General features: G+C 26.5%; 2 protein-coding genes across 2 annotated transcripts; both read right to left on the reverse strand.

Moving 5' to 3' along the window:
- Positions 1-7,316: 7,316 nt before the first annotated feature.
- LOC110614126 (WUSCHEL-related homeobox 3) lies at positions 7,317-8,275 on the reverse strand. The gene is made up of 2 exons (XM_021755612.2): positions 7,902-8,275; positions 7,317-7,786 (listed from the first exon to the last, which is right to left on the reverse strand). The coding sequence occupies exons 1-2, from the start codon at positions 8,208-8,210 to the stop codon at positions 7,547-7,549; spliced, it is 549 nt and encodes a 182-aa protein (XP_021611304.1). The 5' UTR covers positions 8,211-8,275; the 3' UTR covers positions 7,317-7,546.
- A 3,586-nt stretch (positions 8,276-11,861) lies between these two features.
- Positions 11,862-16,707, reverse strand: LOC110614125 (putative respiratory burst oxidase homolog protein H). The gene is made up of 14 exons (XM_021755611.1): positions 16,215-16,707; positions 15,953-16,115; positions 15,541-15,589; positions 15,329-15,442; positions 14,424-15,230; positions 14,149-14,244; positions 13,930-14,045; positions 13,697-13,799; positions 13,159-13,265; positions 12,910-13,069; positions 12,614-12,739; positions 12,394-12,522; positions 12,200-12,278; positions 11,862-11,971 (listed from the first exon to the last, which is right to left on the reverse strand). Exons 1-14 carry the CDS (start codon positions 16,705-16,707, stop codon positions 11,862-11,864), a joined length of 2,652 nt encoding a protein of 883 aa, XP_021611303.1.
- Positions 16,708-18,920: the final 2,213 nt, after the last annotated feature.

Below are 18,920 nucleotides of genomic sequence, written 5' to 3' on the forward strand. Positions count from 1 at the left end.
GTATACTATTCTCTAACAAAAATACTCTCAAGTTTTATATTTGTCTCATTCTCCAGATTACTGACTTGAATGTCAGAGTGGCTACCTGGGTACCCACGATCTCACCTTCTCTGTCTTATAGGAGTAGCCAATCACAACACAACTCTACTCTGGCCACATTATCATTTTAATTTCAGCAACATCAATTATTATTATTATTAATATTAAGTTATTAACCGATAATAGTAAATTTGAATAGCAATTTAGAATTTATTGATACATGTTAACACATTTATAGTCGGATATGGCAAAATAATCTTTGCAAATTATTTACATCAAAGTTTACGGTGCCATGAGTTTTTTATTTTCCATAGTGTAAAGATATATTTAGCAAAAATTATTTTATCATGTTAGTTTATTATCCTATTTACCATGAATAAATAAATTTTGAAATAAAGTAACTCCTAAAATTTAAGATCATGTTCGGTATATTGGCCGAATAGCGGTTAAATATTAGTTGTTAATGGTTAGTTGTTTATATAGTGATTAAAAAATACGTTTTTGATACAAAATAAATATTAAATTAGTTATTAAATATAGAATGTCATAAAATTATAACGTTTCTATAAATATATATAAGTTGCTAAATACAAAATAAATATTAGATTAACTATTAAATACAGAATGATATAAATGACATAAATGAATATGTAAATTTATAAAAACCAAAACAAAATAGTATAAAACAGTGTCATGTGATTTTATCGATTTTTTATTTTAGGGTTTATAATTCAATTTGTATTAAAATAGTACCTGTGGTATTCCACTGTTAGTAAAAAACGATAATTTTTAGACGCCGTCAGAAATGTTGATATGAAAATCATAGTACAAAATACTAATTTAACACAAATTACATTACAGATCTAAAATAAAAATGAATAAAACTATAATATATTTTGTATACTTTTATTTTTTAATTAATAATTGTAATTTAATTATCACATTAGTCTTTTTTAACGATATCTAAAAATTATCGTTATTTGCTAACCACATTTAAGAAAATAACTTTTCATTATTTATTAGTCAACCATCAAATAATAATATGAAGTAGTAGTTATTAAATAATAAATAATTAAAATTAGTGTTTTGATTTAAACACTAAATACGATCGTTAAATGCTAAACATTAGTTCTAAATACTATTGCCGAACATTGCCTGAATTAAGCGTACGAAAACACTATCTTGTACTAAAATTCATGAGATATTTTTAAAATTTAAAATATAATAATAATTTTTTTAATAAAGTTTAAGAATGTAAAGGTTTATTTGATTAAAAAATATATATATTACCAACTTAAGAATAAATTCACTCCTAAAAACCAAGTCGATTACATATGTGTGATTCAAGACTTTTTGAATAAATCTGATTAAAAATGTTGACTTGAAAGATAAAATGCAATAGTAAAAAATTTACTTAAATTCTCTTTTTTTTTTCTTTTTTCTTTTTATTAAGAATTTAAACTTCAATAAAATGTTAGAAAATTAGTTTTTTTTACCATAAATATATATAAGGTTTTATTTAATATACAACAGATAGAAATTAAGTTATTTTATAAATTAAAGTTTAAACATAAATAAAATGACAGTAGGCAGTGGCGGAGCTAGGAGCTTCCCTTTAGTAGGACACCGGCTGCGCAGCTGCGACACATTCATCCCCTTCAAAGCATTTTTCGGTCGCCGGTACGGCACGTGCCCCTTGCCGTACCTTCCCTCTGCCCCTGACAGTAGGGTAAATGGTTGAGGTAAAGTATGATTCAATGTATATTTTAGTATATTTAAAATAAAATTGAAAAGAAAATTATTCTAAAGTAAATTATTAGGAATTATTGTCGCTTAAATATTTTTAAAGTTTTTCAAGAATTTACAATTTATTTTTTAAATGACCATAAAAAAATTACCCAAAAAATTATTTTTTTTATTTGCTAAATTTTTTTAATAATTATTTAATTATTCATACCGAATTATTTTGCTGTTGTATTTTTTTAGAAGGATTTTTGCTCTTGTATTTTATCTACAAAGGAACGAAGGGTAAAATTTTCCTTATTTTCTGTTTAGAAAATTTATTATAATCAACGTGAATTCAAAAGCGTAGTTGCAACTAGGAATTTTACAGGATAATGGTTCCGGGAAAGCTACGTGTCAACGAGTAGTAGGTCATTAGGCGAACCAGCTGCTTGTGACGTGTGAAAATAGCATGCCACCCGAAAACTTTCTCTTTTTTTTTTTTTTATAATTTCTTTCCTTCGGAAAAAAGAAAAGAAAATTTTTTCTTTTTTGTTTTAAAATATTTTTTTTTCATTTTACGTTTTACTTAACAATTTCATACAAACATTAATCATAAAAATTTTAGAGACCTCTCTTGAAATACTATTTGATCTTTACAGTTTTAGGATTTAATGTTTAAAATAAGATTTAAATGAATTTAATTATAAAAAAATTTAAAAATACTTTTGATATTTTTTAAAAGACTAATTAATAATTTTTTTAAATTATAAAAATTAAATAATAAAAAATTTAAATGTTAAAATTCCCGTAAACTAATTAATAAATTTTTTAAAATATAAAAAATATTTAATATATTTTTTAAGGTCAACGCATCAATTAATAAATTTTTTAAGATATAAAAAATAAACAGTAATTTTCCTTAGACACTAAATAATAATAAAAATAAATAATAATAAAAATAAGGAAAAATTACTTTTTAGTCCCTGAGGTTTAATGTAATTAACACTTCTGTCCCTCTATTTTGGCGACCCAACACTTAAGTCCCTCACTTTATTTTCTGTCCAAATTCGCAGTCCTTCCGTCCAAAATAGCCATTTGAAACACGTGAATTGACAAAATTAACCCTCACTAAACCCAAACCCAAATACCCCTTCTTCTTTTCCTTCTTCTTCTCCTTTTTCTTCCTACCCTTTTCTACAACTTCTTCTTCTTCTTTCTCCTTCTTCTCCTTCTTCTTCTTCTTCTTCTTCTTCTTCTTCTTCTTCTTCTGCTTCTTCCTACCCTCCTTTCTGCTTCTTCCTACCCTCCTTTCTGCAACTTCTTCTTCTTCTTCTTCAACTGGAGAAAACATGAAAGAGAAAAAAAAAAGGAATTTCACATTAAGAGAAGGGTATTTCTGGAAAAAATTATCACCTCTCACTTTTGACTATTTGACCAAACGGTTTAAATGGACGGAAGGACTACGAATTTGGACGGAAGGACTACGAATTTGGACGGAAGAGAAAGTGAGGGACTTAAGTGTTGGGTCGCTAAAATAGAGGGACAGAAGTGTTAATTACGTTAAACCTCAGGAACTAAGAAGTAATTTTCCCTAAAAATAAATATATAAAGAATAGTGTGACATGTCCTGTATATTGCAAATTTTTCTTTTTATTTGAATTTGGTTCAGACAGTACCAAAACAGTCAATAGCGTGCTCCATTGTACTTTTCTTCCCATCTGTATATATCTGTTGTTTAGACGACATCCAGTTAACATCGCGATGGCTCATGAGATGGTTGTCTGAAGCACATAGCTGTAAACAGGTAGGGTATATATTAAAATCACTCTATCTTAACTTTATTATTATTAATATTAATATTTGAATTCGTTCTTATATTATTTAAATCTATTTTAAACTCAATTATTTATTATAAATAATATTTAAATTGAATAATAATTAACTCTTTAACTATAATTTTGAAATAAATTTAAATAAAAAAATAAAATTTAATTCTTTTATTTCCTACTTTATAATTTGAAAGTAAATTAATTTTTTTACCCTGTATTTATACTATTTATCATTTTAGACTACTCTATTTAGATCTATATGAATATATTTTCAGAATCAGTTGGCTTTATATTAAATTAAAAACACTAAATATATTATTTAATATATAATATTTATATAAAAAGTTAGTTAATAATATAATTTTTTTATTTTTAACATTTATTTTTTATAAAAATATCATTATTTAATTATTTAATTTTATATAAAAATATAACTATTAAATTATTTAACTGTTAAAAAAAGAAATAAAAAGAAAAAATTATGGTGAGAAAAGTAAAGAGAGGAGAGGAAGAAGGGACAATGGGTGAAAAGGAGAACTCTCTCACCCTTCCTCTTTTCACCCACCATCCCCTCTTTTCCCCTTTCATTTAGCAGTATTCCGCATTGAATTAAATTAATTTTAAATTTTAATTTAATTTAATTTTTATTAAAAAAAAATAATTATTTTAATTTAATTAATTTTTATTAAAAAATTAAATCAATAATAATATATTATTTTTAATAATATAGAGAGATTATATCATTAAAATTAAATATTTTAATTAAATTTTAAAATATTAAAAATAAAGTAAAAAATAAAAAAAATTATTAAAAAATTCAATCCATTAAACTAAATTGTATTAGCTCATTTCGATCAAATTGATTTCTTTTAAAATCAATTTGAACGATTTTCATAAATATTAAAATTTTAATTTTTAATTTATTTAAATCGATTTAATTTATCATTATTATAATATGATAAAATTACTATTAAATTTTAATTTTAAAAAATTTTCTAATACATAATTATATTTTAAAATCATTCCATTAGAATATTCATGTATTTTAATGAATTAAATTTCTTTAATCATTCTATCAAATAATTTTTTAATAAACTTATTTTAATTTTAAAAAAATATTAAAATATAAATATTAAACATTATAGAGACTAATTAAAAATACAAATAAAAGTTTAATAATTTTTTAACATAAAAATTAATGAGATTGATTTTATAAATATCAGAAATTTTTTGATTAAGTAACTTAGAATATGAATAAGCTAGTCAATTTCATAATATTTCACAAAAACAAAGTTTAAAAAAAATCATTATAAAAATTTCATCAATAAATGGTTAATAATTTAATAATTAATAAATAATAAATAATTTATTTTATTAATTTTTTATAATTTAATTAATAAATTTCATCATTGTTCTGATTCAGAATTCTAAGTAATTCTCCCTTATAAAAAAAGTAATGGTTATTTTAATTATTGACATTTTATATTTTATAATTTTGAAAATTAACTTTTGTATTTTTATTTTACAAATAAGTTCATAAATCTAGATATTTCGGCAAAAAATTAGTTGAGAGAAAAAATTTTTTTATTCTTTATTAATTATATTTAGGGGTGAGCATTCGGTCGGTTCGGTTCAAAACCGAATCGAATCGAATAAACCGAAAACCGAAATTTTAGTGTTTATAAAAATCGAATCGAACCGATTTTGGTCAGAAACCGAATCAAACCGAACCGGTCTGATTCGGTTCGATTCGGTTCGATTTGATCAGTTTCGATTTTTAATAATTTTTTTATTTTTCACACTTTATTTTTAATATTTTAAAATTTAATTAAAATATTTTAAACTTAATATAATTTAATTTCTATATATTATTGAAAAAATATATTATTATCACTAATCGGTTCGGTTCGGTTTTTTCGGTTTTTTTCTGATCAAAACTGAACCGAACTGAAATAACAGAAAATTTTGAAATTAAAAACTGAATCAAACCGAAATATATAAAAAATCGAACCAAATTTTCAAATCGATTCGATTCGGTCAATTTTTTCAGTTTTAACCGAATACTGATCATCACTAATTATATTAAGTACAATAAATATTAATTAGTTTGTATTGTATTAATAGTAATAAATATTTATTTAAAAAAATAATAAAATTATTACTCCTTTCATTTCATAAATTTTATCTATTTTATTTTTTACCATATTAAAAAATATAAATTTTTTATTAACTTTTTAATTATATTCATTTTAAATATATTAAATTTTATTAAATATTAGAAAATATTTTAAAATATTTTTTTAAAATAAAATAAAATTAATAGTTAATTTATACATCACTATAATCTAAAAAAATAAATAATAATTTTAAAATAATTAAAATAATAATAAATAAATAAAAATTATAAAATGAAAAGAGTATTTTTTATTAATTTAAATTAAAGTTACCATTGGTTACCACTGAAATATATTTAAAATTGAGATATAATTAATTAATAAAAATAAAATATTTTTATTTATACTGTTAAATTTCGCACCGCTGATCATCAATAATTGAATATCAACTTCTACATCAACAATAGTGTTTCTTAACTTTACCACGACCTTAATTAACATAAATATTTAAAAATAGAGTAAATTTTAAAATTGAAAACTAAAAAGGGATTGATATAATTAAGAAAAATTTAATATTTAATTTTAATAATATAAAAAAATCATTAGTTAGTCTTTTAATTTAAAAAATATATTAAAATATTTTAAAATTTTAAAAAATTTATAAATTAGTCTTTTTTATTATTTTAACAATTAAATATTTTACATTTAATTATTATAATATGAAAATCATTAATTAGCCTCTTAATTTTATAAAAAATAATAAAATATATAATAAAAATATATTTTAATTGAAATATGATTAAGAATTTTAATTTTTATAAATCTTATCATAATCAATTAAACTCTAATACTTTTATTTAAAGATTAAATAAATTCAATTCATTTTTTTTATCTATTAAGTTTTTTCATTTTTGTTAAGAGTAAAATATATTCTGATTTAATATAATTTTATAATAATAAATATTATTTTTTAATTTAAAATATAAAAAATCTTAGTATTTTAATTAACATAAAAATTGAAAAAAATTCATATAAACAGTAAATAATTTTTAAAATTATAAAAATAAAATTTTATTAATATAAAAAATTTTATTATTAAGAATATTTATTATTAAAAATAATATTTTATTAGGTTATGATTGATTCGGCATGGGCTTAGTTAATCAAAGAAATTAAATTAAGTTATTGGGCGAAAATATCAAGGTTTAATTATATTTATTTTTTAAAAAAATATTTACTAATTAATTTTTTATATTAAAAATATTTTAAATTTTTCTATAACACTTAATTATTATAATTAATGGATAAACTAAATAATATATTTTTTAAAATTTTTAGAATATATTTTTTAAAATTAAAAAATTAATTAGTTTCCTATAACACATAATTTTTTTTCATAATTAATAAATACATATAAAAGGTTTATTTATTTAATTTTTTTAATCATATGACCTTTTATTTTAGAAAAGCATAGGTAAATTCGAAGTAGATCTATCTGTTTTTTCATATAGGATCCATTTATTTCTATTCTGATCCAGACAAGTATTTTCCGTTTCAATATCGCATGGACTAATTGTCTGAGAGGTCGAAACCAAAAGAAAAGCTGATAATCCAAAGTACTAGCTTAGCTTGTGTCCCACTCTAAGCAGCATTAGGTTACACAGAGACAAAGTTGACAATTGAAAAGCAATACAATTATCAAAGCTGCACATTCTTCTGTAGCCCAACGCAGATTCTATTATGGAAAAGTAAACAGTAAACCATTAAATAAGGCAACAGCAGCACGTAGTTCTTGAATTGGCAATTGCAAAATCTACCTATGCATATAGAAACCTAGCTCTAGAGAGAGAGAAAGTGATCGTTTGATATTAGTTGGTGACAGATTTTGTTGTTATTATTATTGCACTCTTCTTTGTGATTTGTTGCTGTGATTGGGAAGAGTTCAAGTGTTTCAAGTGATCTTATGCTGCTGCTACAAGCAGAAAGAGGACCCACACCGTCCATCTGGATACTTTCTGGAATCTCCACCTTCCATGGGTGATTCATCATCATTTGTGTTGCTGTACCTTCAAGTCCTCCCTGCTTCAATTACATTCAGTTAGATAACCATCCATGGTAGAAACACCACAAGAAAGCAAAAGGATAGCTATCACATTTCATAAGTAAACTAGATGATGAAGCAGCAGAAACTCACCTGAGGAACAGAGGCTGGATGAAAAGGTGACAAAGTACGTGGAAGAGGAGGAGGATGGAGGTGCTGTTGTAGCTGAAGCTGCAGCTGCTTAATGAGTTTTCTTTTAAACTTTTGTCTATCTCTAGCCTTGTGGTTTTGAAACCAGTAGAACACATTCTTGCGTTCAATGTTGCCATATAAAGAGAGATGGGCAGTGATTGTTTGAATTTGAGAAGCATTAGGAGCTATAATCCCTCTCTTATACAACTCTTCCAAGATCATGAGCTGCTCTGTTGTTGGAGACCACCTAGATGAAGCAGCAGGAGACATACTATTATTCTATGGTAGTTGAAAGGATGAGGAGCATAAATAGAGAGGCAGAGAGAAAAATACAAGTGCAAATTATTAATAGAGAGATATTGAGTGTGATGAGAATGAAGGACAAAAGGGATAGAGATAGAAATGGACAGGAAAATAAAGCAGGAAATTTTGAAAAGATAGACAAAAAGACAGGTTAAAAATTTATTATAAGAAAGGAAAAAGTGCTAACATGCAGTTGTTGTCATGCTGATGTTTCCCTGAAGAGGGACATTCAGTGTATTTTTCAGTCCATGCACAGACATAGAGAGAAAGAGAAAGAGAGAGAGAGAGAGAGAGAGAGAGCATAGCTACAGATTGAAAGGTTAGTGAATGTGGTGAAACTGAGTGAAGGGGCCGGTATGCAGTAATTTAAATTAGGGGTTGAATTTAATTTTCGATTATTTTATCTATTTGGATGCATATTAAAAATAAAATTTTTAAATTGATATTTAAATTCAATTAGAGAAATTTAAAAAAAAATTACTTTTTAATAATCAATATGATGTATAAAAATAAATTAAATAATAAGTGAACAATTTATCTTATATATATTTTAAAAATAAAAAATTTAAGTAAAATATTTAGAGTTGGAGTTGATATTTTAAAAATTAAAAATAAATTTTTTGAATTGTAAAAAAATAAAGATAAAGAAAAATATATATGGATAAGAGTAGTTGCTATAAAAATAATATTGAGAGTTTGGAGTTTTATTTATAAGAGAATTATTATTAAATTTTAAATTTTTAAAAATTTTATTAGTTGTCTCCATATTAAAATCACACTATTAAAATATTTCTACATTTTATGAGATTAAATTGTTTAGTTTATCTATTAAAAAAATAGTTAATCAACTTATTTTAATTTTGGCTAGATAAATTAAATAATATAAATATCTGAAATTATAGAGATTGAATAATATATATAATTAAAATTATATAAACTAAGTAATATAAATTCAAAATAAATTAATAAATTTTAAAAACTAAAAAATTTAATTTTATAAAATATAAAAAATTTTAATTGAATAATTTTTAAATAGAGATGAATTAATAAATTTTTTAAAAATAAAAGAATTTAATAATAATTTTTTTAAAAAAAAATCACTTAAATTTCCCTAAATAACTTAAAAATTTTAGGGATGCACGGCTCTTTTACCCCATAGACAGATCCGTCCTGATGGTGGTGGTAAGGGAAACTTGAATCATTATATCATCATCACCTTTTTCATTATCTTTATTTTCTCCCAGCAGAATTTATATATTGAATATACACGAAATCAGACAGCTGCAGACGAAGAGTGTTTCTGTGGCATTTCAAATTGAGTTCAAATATATAGCTAGCAAGTGATAGAACATAAAACTCACACATTCAAATTGAAATCTTATCTATTTAGATAGAATTTCTGCAATAGTTAAATTTAGTGGAAAGTTATTAGCATTGTGTTCATACATAACTTTCATATTAAACTTAGCACGATTAATAATATCAATCCAAATATTAATTACACGATCTTAATTATTAATTATATCAAACTGAAATTTTTTTTTAGAAAATATCATGGCAAAAAAAAAATATTTTTCCTTAAATATTCACGATTTTTATTATTGAGTTTTTAAATATTTATTTTGGTAATACATTGAGCTATTAAATGATTATTTTTCTTAACATTAAATCCTTTTTAATTAATGAGTGTTAAAGAATTACGCTCATAGCACTCACAGACTTAACCTGATGATAAGTACATTTGAATAATTCTGAGAAATTTCAGATTTTACTTCTTCAATCTTCAATTCTCAATTAAAAAAAAAAAACTAAACTGATGGCTTCAGCAATGCCAGGGAAACCTAGCCTTGGTGAGTTGTATTCTAGAGTTAGGCAAGATTTGACGACTTCTCAAAGGAGAAGAAAAAACTTTCTAATTCAGTTCCAAATTCCCTTGCTAATAAAGATGAATTTTCATACCTGTAGCTGAATGTAATTTTAAATTAGCTATAGCTTATGGTTATTATATGGCTTAAATCCTCATAGTTGAGGAGGCATCAGGGGTAGATCCATTGCTAATCGATTGCTAAGGTCGATCTTTAATTAGTTAGGATAATTTTTGTTTATACTATAATATAACACAATAATCATTCAAAGTAGATCATGTGTGAAAACTCAAAAATAGGACCACGTGTTAAAAGTCTGATAAGATAATATTCGATCTAATAAAAGAAAAAGAAGATTTGAACGTTTTAGGTCTCAACTTTTCGTCAAGACTCGCCCTCTCAACTTATAAGATAATGTTTCATGTAAAATTATGCCGGTAATCATGGGATCCCTTATCAATTAGTCGCTATCAATCGAATTTTCAGGAGATATAATAATTAACTCTATCTTTTTACCGTATAAAATCTAATAATCGCAGAAATCAAATGACATAATTTTTACAATTACTCTTAAATTCTAAGAAATACCTTACATTCATCCTTGTTTTTAGTTTAATGATTTAAGCGTCGAAGTGGCTGCTGTAAACGTCAATCACCCCACTTTCTTTTTCTTGTAAATTACCCAATCGCGACACAGTAACATTTAATTGAATCTATATAAATTTAGAGTGTAAATATATAAAATTTCATATAGATCACACGATGATTTTATATTACAGATATAAACCTAGTTACGGTGGGAAACTTTATTGTTATAAACTTCAGCGATGAATTTACTGCTAATTTATTGCTAACCCATGTTATTAGCGACAGAACTATCCAGCATAGCCAATATATTTTTAGTTATCTCTTTATAATTTTTTTTTTTCTGCAGAGGAGGATAAGATAGCATTCGTATTTATTGATTTAGAAGAGATAAAAGGGAAATTTTTATTGAGATAATTTATAGAGATAGAATTTAAGTATTATTTTTAAGGAGATCAGAAAAAAGATAAAAGAAAAAAATTAAAGATTATGAAGGAAAAAGAAAAAGGGAAAAAAGAAAGGTAAGGAGGAAATTTTAGGAATGGTGAGAATTTTTAAAACACAACTGATATATACGCAATAATTTTATTATAATAATAATTTATCATTAATCGTTATTAAATTTAATGATAAAGTTAATTTATTGTATATATATAATAATTATATAGAAAAAATCAAAATAGTACACAAACAATATTGAATAGTCATAACAACTTTTATGAGAGAAATTTATTTATTAAATTTTTTAAAAATTAAAATGACTAAATAGATGCATTTAACAATTAAATATTAAAATTCATGTGTATATTCATGCAATGGCAAATTAAATTTCAACGAATACCAACTTATAAATATAAAAGAAAATTTTATGATTTTAATGGTGTGTGTTTTAGAATAAGTAAAATTGACTTTAATTAGCATATATCTGCCAACTTTTGAATTTAAAAAATTTACAATTTTAAATTTAATTAATTATTCATTATTTCAATTTCAAGGGACAAATTGACTTTGATTCCCCAAATCAACACTATGGAATTAATGTTTCCATCAATCATTGATCTCTGATGGAATCCAAACACACATACACACACACATATATATTTGCTTTATCCATGGACTCAATTGCAACAATTCTACAAAAAAATTTTACACCATGGTACTCCAACTTTCAGAAATTTTCCTTGTGAAATTCGAAGCGAGTTGTTGAATCTAAACTGAATTCATGACAAAGCTTCTTCAGTGGTTTGGCAAGAGTTGAACTTCCACAGTAGAACACACCTGAAAACGTTAATAAATTAATATTTTCTGATATCGAATGAAATCTGTTCGCACGAATTGACATGTTAAACGGTTAAATACTCTCGACGATTATTTGCTCAATTATAAAAATCAAACCATCAATCTTACTTAAAAGAGAATAATATTGAATCACTGGTTTCGCTACTGATTAGATTCAATTTATTATCGGTAATTACAAAGAATGAATTTCTCTAGAGTTAGGCTTACCTATTCGGGAAGCTGGATGAGTGCTTGCCAATTGAGATAATACCTTTCTCCAGTTGGGTCTTGCAAAATGGGTTTTTATCTGTCATTACATATATGTTAAGTTCAAAGAACGTATAGTTTTGCTTATAAAAAAACATAGTTTTATAATAAAACGATTGTATTATAAAATTTCTCAAATTTCTCGTGTTTCATACCCGGCTTTGAGAGACGATATCGATTCCATTCTTTGCATGTTGCAATTGCTGCACCATGCCAATAAGAGCAGACCTTGCATCTCCTTGTTCATATACACTTGTCAAATAATTGTGCATTTCTATCACATTCTGTCAAGGATCAGACAAGATTACTAGTTAGTTTAATGTAGTAAAAAAACAAGTTGAGACGAGATTTCATAGATAAGCTCTGGAAACCTACATTACGGTCGAATTCTGCTATATCATCCATAACACCCTTAAACCATTCAAAGGAGGCTTGTTCTCTGGTTACCCAATAAAAGTAAGCTCTTTCAGCACACTTTCTAGCTGGTTCCACTGATTTACCCTGTAAAATGCAATCATGGTGTTAGCTAGATTCACTGAATTTTCATGGGATTTCATTTTCACCATTGTTAGTCCTCCATCTCTAATTATAGGCATACCATCCACCAGATGGATTGGCAAGGCATATATGGAAATCTCCTTATGATCAAGTTCAATTCTTTCTCTACTTACCGGCCCCAAATTGTTTTGCTTTATTTGATAAAGGAGATCCTTTGCAATGCTGATAAATGGAGTTGCTCCAATTCCTAGACCTATAAGCAAGAGGATGTCATATTGTGTGTAGCTTTGAGCTGGGGCTCCAAATGGTCCCTTGATGAGGATCTGTGGAAATCTGTCACAAGAAATCGAAGTAGCTAGCTATTGAATTTGATCTTTAAAAGCCGAAAAGGACAGGTTTACTACTAAAATCATTTAACTCACGTTGCTTGTATCTCATCATAGTTTGCGGTTGATAATGCCCTAGTTTCAATTCTCTTTAGATTTCCTCTTTTTGGCTGTTGTTTATCAGATGGAGGGGGCTCACACACCTGCAAAATGCATAATATTAGGCAGCAAATTAGATGAAGGTGACTTTTTCTTTTCTTTTGTCGAAACATCCTATATATATAAAACTACTAACTTAATTAATTTGAATTTTCACTCAATATACTCGTTAACTCGTTAATACTGATAAATCACTCTTTTTAAAATTTAAAAAGTATTACATACTTTATTATAATGGCAATGTTACCCTAATTGTGGTCCGAGATCATGAGTTCGAGCCATTAAATAAAATCAAATCGGTGTAAAGTAAGGAAAAGTTACATATACCAATACTTTATAATTGTAGAATTATTTGTATGTTAATAAGTCACCGTAATGCGTAGTAAATTATGTGTAATATAATTTTATTTATAAACTTTTTAAGTTTTTACGCTTGAAACACTAATTAATTAAAGAAGTTAATAGTTTGGATTACCTTTTCAAATATACTTTTAAGCTCTGTAGTCCAATCTCCCAAGGTCCTAATATGAACACTCAAGTAATCATCTCCTGGAGCAGAAGTTATGGAGAATGGATGCCTACAGGAATGGATGCAATCACTGGAATTGTTAATATATATATATATATATATATATATATATATATATATATATATATATAATAAATAATTATCAACTAAATAAATTAGTGGGAAATTGATTAGATAACCATTCGAATTTGGAGATATCAGGACACTTGACAAAGAGGTACATTCCACTTCTGTACTTGAATCCTTGAGGCTTGGTAATGTAGAGTGCCAGAACATTTCCAGAATATATCACGGCCTGCATGTGTTAATACAGAAATTAATTTGAAATTGACTCTCAAATTACACAATGAGAAATTGTAAGGCTTCAAGAAGATTAATCATATATCACAAATGCAAACCTTTACGACATTAACTTGATGATTATGTTCTTGATATCCCGAAAAGAGTCGCTCACCGGCATAAAGCAGTAATGGAGCAACGAGATACATCCATGTCTGCAAGACAAATATATAAGAATTTAACCCTTGTTCAAGATCGTACATACGAGGAAAAAAACTTACTTAGACGCGATCCATTATAAACCCAATACACGTTCCAACGGTAGTATAAATTTTAAGTCTATAATGAATCAGGTCTAGGCGAGAATTTTTCTATGGATAAAGATTGTACGTACCGTCTTTTGATACCATGGTTTTGGGAAAATTAGGTAGTAGCCATGAAGAATGAGGAGGACATATGCCAAAATCAGAAAATGATGAGCATACCAGAAGGAATTGAACCCAGCCAAACGGTGAAAAACACCAGGCAGCTTGACAATATTTCTTCTGAAATAGTGTGTGGCCAGTGTAAATGAGACAGCCATTATAAGTGTTAGAGCAACCCCAGTAATGCTTACTGTAGTGAGCATCAAGCCTCCATAAGTTGGCTGTTGGTAGCCTAACACTGGTCCAAGATAGATCATGAATTTGAGTTTGGGACATGAACTCAACCGTGGGTAATTACAAGTCAAATGTGCCATAACATGCATAAGAGTTCCAATTGAGATAGCAGTTGCAATTATCTGGTGAAATTTTATATTATCGTCAAAAGGAATGGCTTTACTTAGACATGTTGATCTAAGATTAGTCAGTGTTCTTCTACAAACAGGAACAAGAATAAGAGCCATGTTGAATTTGAGTGTCTCCCCAGCAGCTTTGGCTATGCAGACACAATAACCAGTGATTTTGAACGTGGGGGAATGCACATACTCCTCAAATTTCCACAACACAAGTAGAAAGTTGATGAATAACCAAATATTGATTGCCCAGATTCTCATCCAATTCTCATATATGAATTCTGTAGCTAAAGAGAAAGTTTTGCTGAGTGGAGTTCTGTATCTTCTTGGGATCATTGCTCTTGTGAGTGTATTTGCTTTTTTCAGCTTGTGCACGCTCTCATCATTGTTCACCATTTCTCTTAGTAGAATTTCTAGGTGCCACATCTGTTTCATTACAGAAATTTTAAATAACTTAAGCTAATATACGTACATGCATGTATATTCTCGTAGTTCTTGCATTTGAATGAAGCTATATTAATCACCTCTATGTAGCCAAGATGATCTGGGTCGAGTTCTTCCATGATTAAAGCTGCATATGTTGCCGCTTGTTGGTTAAGATTCGTGAGCTTATTCGCCGATGCACTCAAAAGTATGACCTTTTGTAGATGACAAGAACAGGAAACTTAAATAAACAAGTACTTGGTGAAGTGGAGAAGGAAATATGAAAATGCATGTAATGGGTAAATTTTCTCACCTCCTTCACCTCATCCTCTGATAGCTTTCCATCCCCATTCTTGTCACACCTGCAGGAAGATCATTTTTTTTTTATTCTAAATCCCAGAAAAACTTAGCATGAAGATTTGCTATCTAAATCCGAAAATAAAATCCCAAATATCCTTCCTACGCAACGATATGCTAAGTGAAAAGAATCTGAATAAAATCATAGGATACATACAAGGAAAAACATAAAATAAAACTTGTAATTTTACAGAACATATACGGTGAGTACAACAACAAAGACCCCAATAGAACAACTTGTTTTGCCGCTCAATAGCACTCAAGAATAAACAACAAAAATAATGAAAGGTAGATTTGTGGTAATGATTATTTATGCCATCTTTTTAACATGTTAGAACTCAATAACAAGATGTAATAGAGTTTCTTACATGTCAAAGAAGATTTGTAGCCTAGCATCAAGATCTTGTCTGGTCATATCTTCCCAAAACAACTTAACTTCATCCTTTGTTATTCCATTGGTGGTGTCTATATTCTTTCGCCTTGCAATGGCGTCGAAAACTTCTCCTGCAAATTCCTTTGAATCTCCCATCCCTATATAAACACAAGAATTTTGAAGGTTCATTGTTAATGGAAAGATATATAAGACAAAAGAACTTACATTGCAATAACAGCAAAGTTAAGAATATTAACCAATGCATATTCCAAATTTTTCCTTGGGGAGCCTGTCGTCAACTGCAAATTGATGGAAACGATTTTCAATTGACCTCCATGCATCCATTTCTTTGCCTGTCATTGTTCTATCAAGAAACCTGAGGCCCTTAAGCCCTCTTGCAGCAGCTGAAGCCGTCCTTTCAACTCTTTCAGGACGACGACGAGGTGGTGGGGGCGGTGAAGGAGTTAGAACACTACTTATCCTCAAAGCATTGCTTGTAGTTTTCCATATAGATCCTCCAAACTGACTTGTTGTCCTCTTGAGTGTTTGTCCAAGGTTGCCTGAATAAGTTCCAGGACTAGAAGAATTTTTACTTGTGTGCATCCCAAGATTGCCAGAATGTTTCCCAAGATTACCCGATTTTGCATTTCGACTTCTGTGTGGCAAGTGGTTTTTGGATTCTTCATCCATTCTATCAGCTTCAACACCATCAAGAATCCACCTTGTTGATTGATCTCCTTGCTTGTTCATAGCCACAATATCTAGGAATTGAAGAGAAAAAAAAATGGCTTATCTCTTCACTTGCCCTAGAAAATTGGAGGACCTTAGTGAAGAGATTATGCGAGGAGATGAAAGGAGAGGAAGAGATGATGGTTGGTGATCGATCTGAGAGAAACAAAGTATAAATATGGAACAATGGTTAAATTGGTAGAGACAAAATTTGTGTGAATGTAATAGTTGTTCAAAAATAGGTATTCCAAGGCAAGTTAATTACTATGTTTACAAAAAAAAAAAAATTACTCTTTCATTCTCGTGGTATAAGAAAATTCAATAATTAATCCATTAATTTTGAAAAATGTATTAAAATTTTTATAAAATTTTAAAATATCTATTAATTAATCCACTATTAATTTTAGTTATTAAGTGTTGTAAAAAAATTTAAAATATTCTAAGTATAAGGAGATTAATAGATATTTTCAAATTGAAAGAGTAATATGTTTTAATATATTATAAAAATTAAATAATAAAATAATTAACGGCTAAAATTAATAGAATAACTAATTAGTATATTTTTAACACTTTACAAATATATTAATATATTTTTCAAAATTAAGAAACTAATTAATAAATTTTTTTCATTAATATTAATTATAAAAAAATAAAAAAATTATTATTTAATTTCTATATTATAAAAAATTATTTATTGATCTTTCTATTTTAAAAAATATATTAAATTATTTTTAAAATTTTAAAAAATTTATTAATTATTTTTTCTATTTTTTAGACATATTTCATTAAATATTTTATTATTTAATCTCTATAGTTTAAAAAAATCTATTAATTAGTCTTTTAATTTTATAAAATATTAAAATTAATCATTTTGTATTAAAAGTATTTTAAATTTTTTTAAAAATTTAACGATTAAAATTAAGAAAAACACTAATTAGTATACTTTTAAACCGTTAAAGGAAGCTTTAATATCCATTTTCAAAAAAAAAACTTTAATATATATTTTAAAATTAAATTCCAATTAATTAATAAATTTCTATATAATAGAAAAATTAAATAGTAATTTTTTTTAAAAAAAATATAATTATGGTAATGAGTTTTTCTTTGGTTAATTCTATTTATTACCTATAAATTATGGTTGATCAGGGCAGATTGCAAGTATAGTTTGTTTTTGTAGTAACAACCTTAGTTGATCCTTTCTTATTCATTGCTTTAAAATTCTAGGTATCCTGCTAGATTCTATTAATATAACTTGTATAAATAGATTATTATAACGGCTAATTAACTGTTGAGGTTAACTAACAACTATATCTCCAACGGAATCCTAGCCATCTCTTTTCTTCTTTTTTTCTTCCGCTTTTCTTTCTTGTCCTTTTTTAATAAAATATATATTTTTATCTGATTTTTTCATTTTTCTATTTTTGTGAGTTTATTTTAAGTTTCATTTCTTATGTTTCTCTAATAGTAAGAGACTTTCTTTCTTGTCCTTTTTTAATGAAATATATATTTTTATTCGATTTTTTCATTTTTTTATTTTTATGAATTTATTTTAGATTTTTCTTATGTTTCTCTAACAGTGAGAGACTAAAATTTTTAGCCACACAGTTTAGTCACATGGTTGAAGCAAATAATTTATTTATTCAAATAATTAGTTTGATCACATGATGCATTCATCCATATGGCTTAATCACTACAAAATCCATCCTAATGAGAGAAATCTTTTACATGGTTCATCCATTCAGCCACATAACTCAGAATAGTGTATGAAATTAATTAAGAAGGATTATGAGATGATATCATGATTCCTTTTGATCAGTTTTAGATTATTTAAATAGAATACGGAAGAAAAAAAAAATAAATGTGTAGGATCTAAAGATTTTATAATCTATATCATCTAAAGACAGTGGGGGAGCCAGGAGTTTTCCTTTGGTAGGGCACCGGCTGCGCCGCTGCAGCACCACCGGTTGCGCCGCTGCGGCACCTTCATCCCCTTCAAAGCATTTTCCGGTCGCCGATACAGCACGTGCCCCTTATCGTACCTTCCCTCCGCCCCTGCCTAAAGATTCTTAAAAAATTGTTGCCTGCATTTTCAATTTTGAATACATTTTATAAGGGAATAAAATTGTATGTAAATTAAAATTAATTTGATACATAAATTTCATTTATTTGTAGAAAATAATATACAGTTGAAAACTATTCTCTATAAAGTATGGAAAATAACTTTATTTTGTTAA

Source organism: Manihot esculenta, chromosome 4 (genome assembly GCF_001659605.2).
Source record: "Manihot esculenta cultivar AM560-2 chromosome 4, M.esculenta_v8, whole genome shotgun sequence".
In the NCBI taxonomy this organism is placed as follows: domain Eukaryota; kingdom Viridiplantae; phylum Streptophyta; class Magnoliopsida; order Malpighiales; family Euphorbiaceae; genus Manihot; species Manihot esculenta.

Bases quoted from the DNA above. Each gene is read 5' to 3' on its own strand.
- LOC110614125 (XM_021755611.1), bottom strand. From the start codon at position 16,707: ATGAACAAGCAAGGAGATCAATCAACAAGGTGGATTCTTGATGGTGTT. The intron at 16,116-16,214 runs GTTAATATTCTT...GTGTTTATATAG, and splicing joins AAAATTTGGAATATGCATTG to GGATGGGAGATTCAAAGGAA. The intron at 12,523-12,613 runs GTAGGTTTCCAG...GATCCTTGACAG, and splicing joins TAGCAGAATTCGACCGTAAT to AATGTGATAGAAATGCACAA.
- LOC110614126 (XM_021755612.2), bottom strand. From the start codon at position 8,210: ATGTCTCCTGCTGCTTCATCTAGGTGGTCTCCAACAACAGAGCAGCTC. The intron at 7,787-7,901 runs GTGAGTTTCTGC...TAATTGAAGCAG, and splicing joins ATCCAGCCTCTGTTCCTCAG to GGAGGACTTGAAGGTACAGC.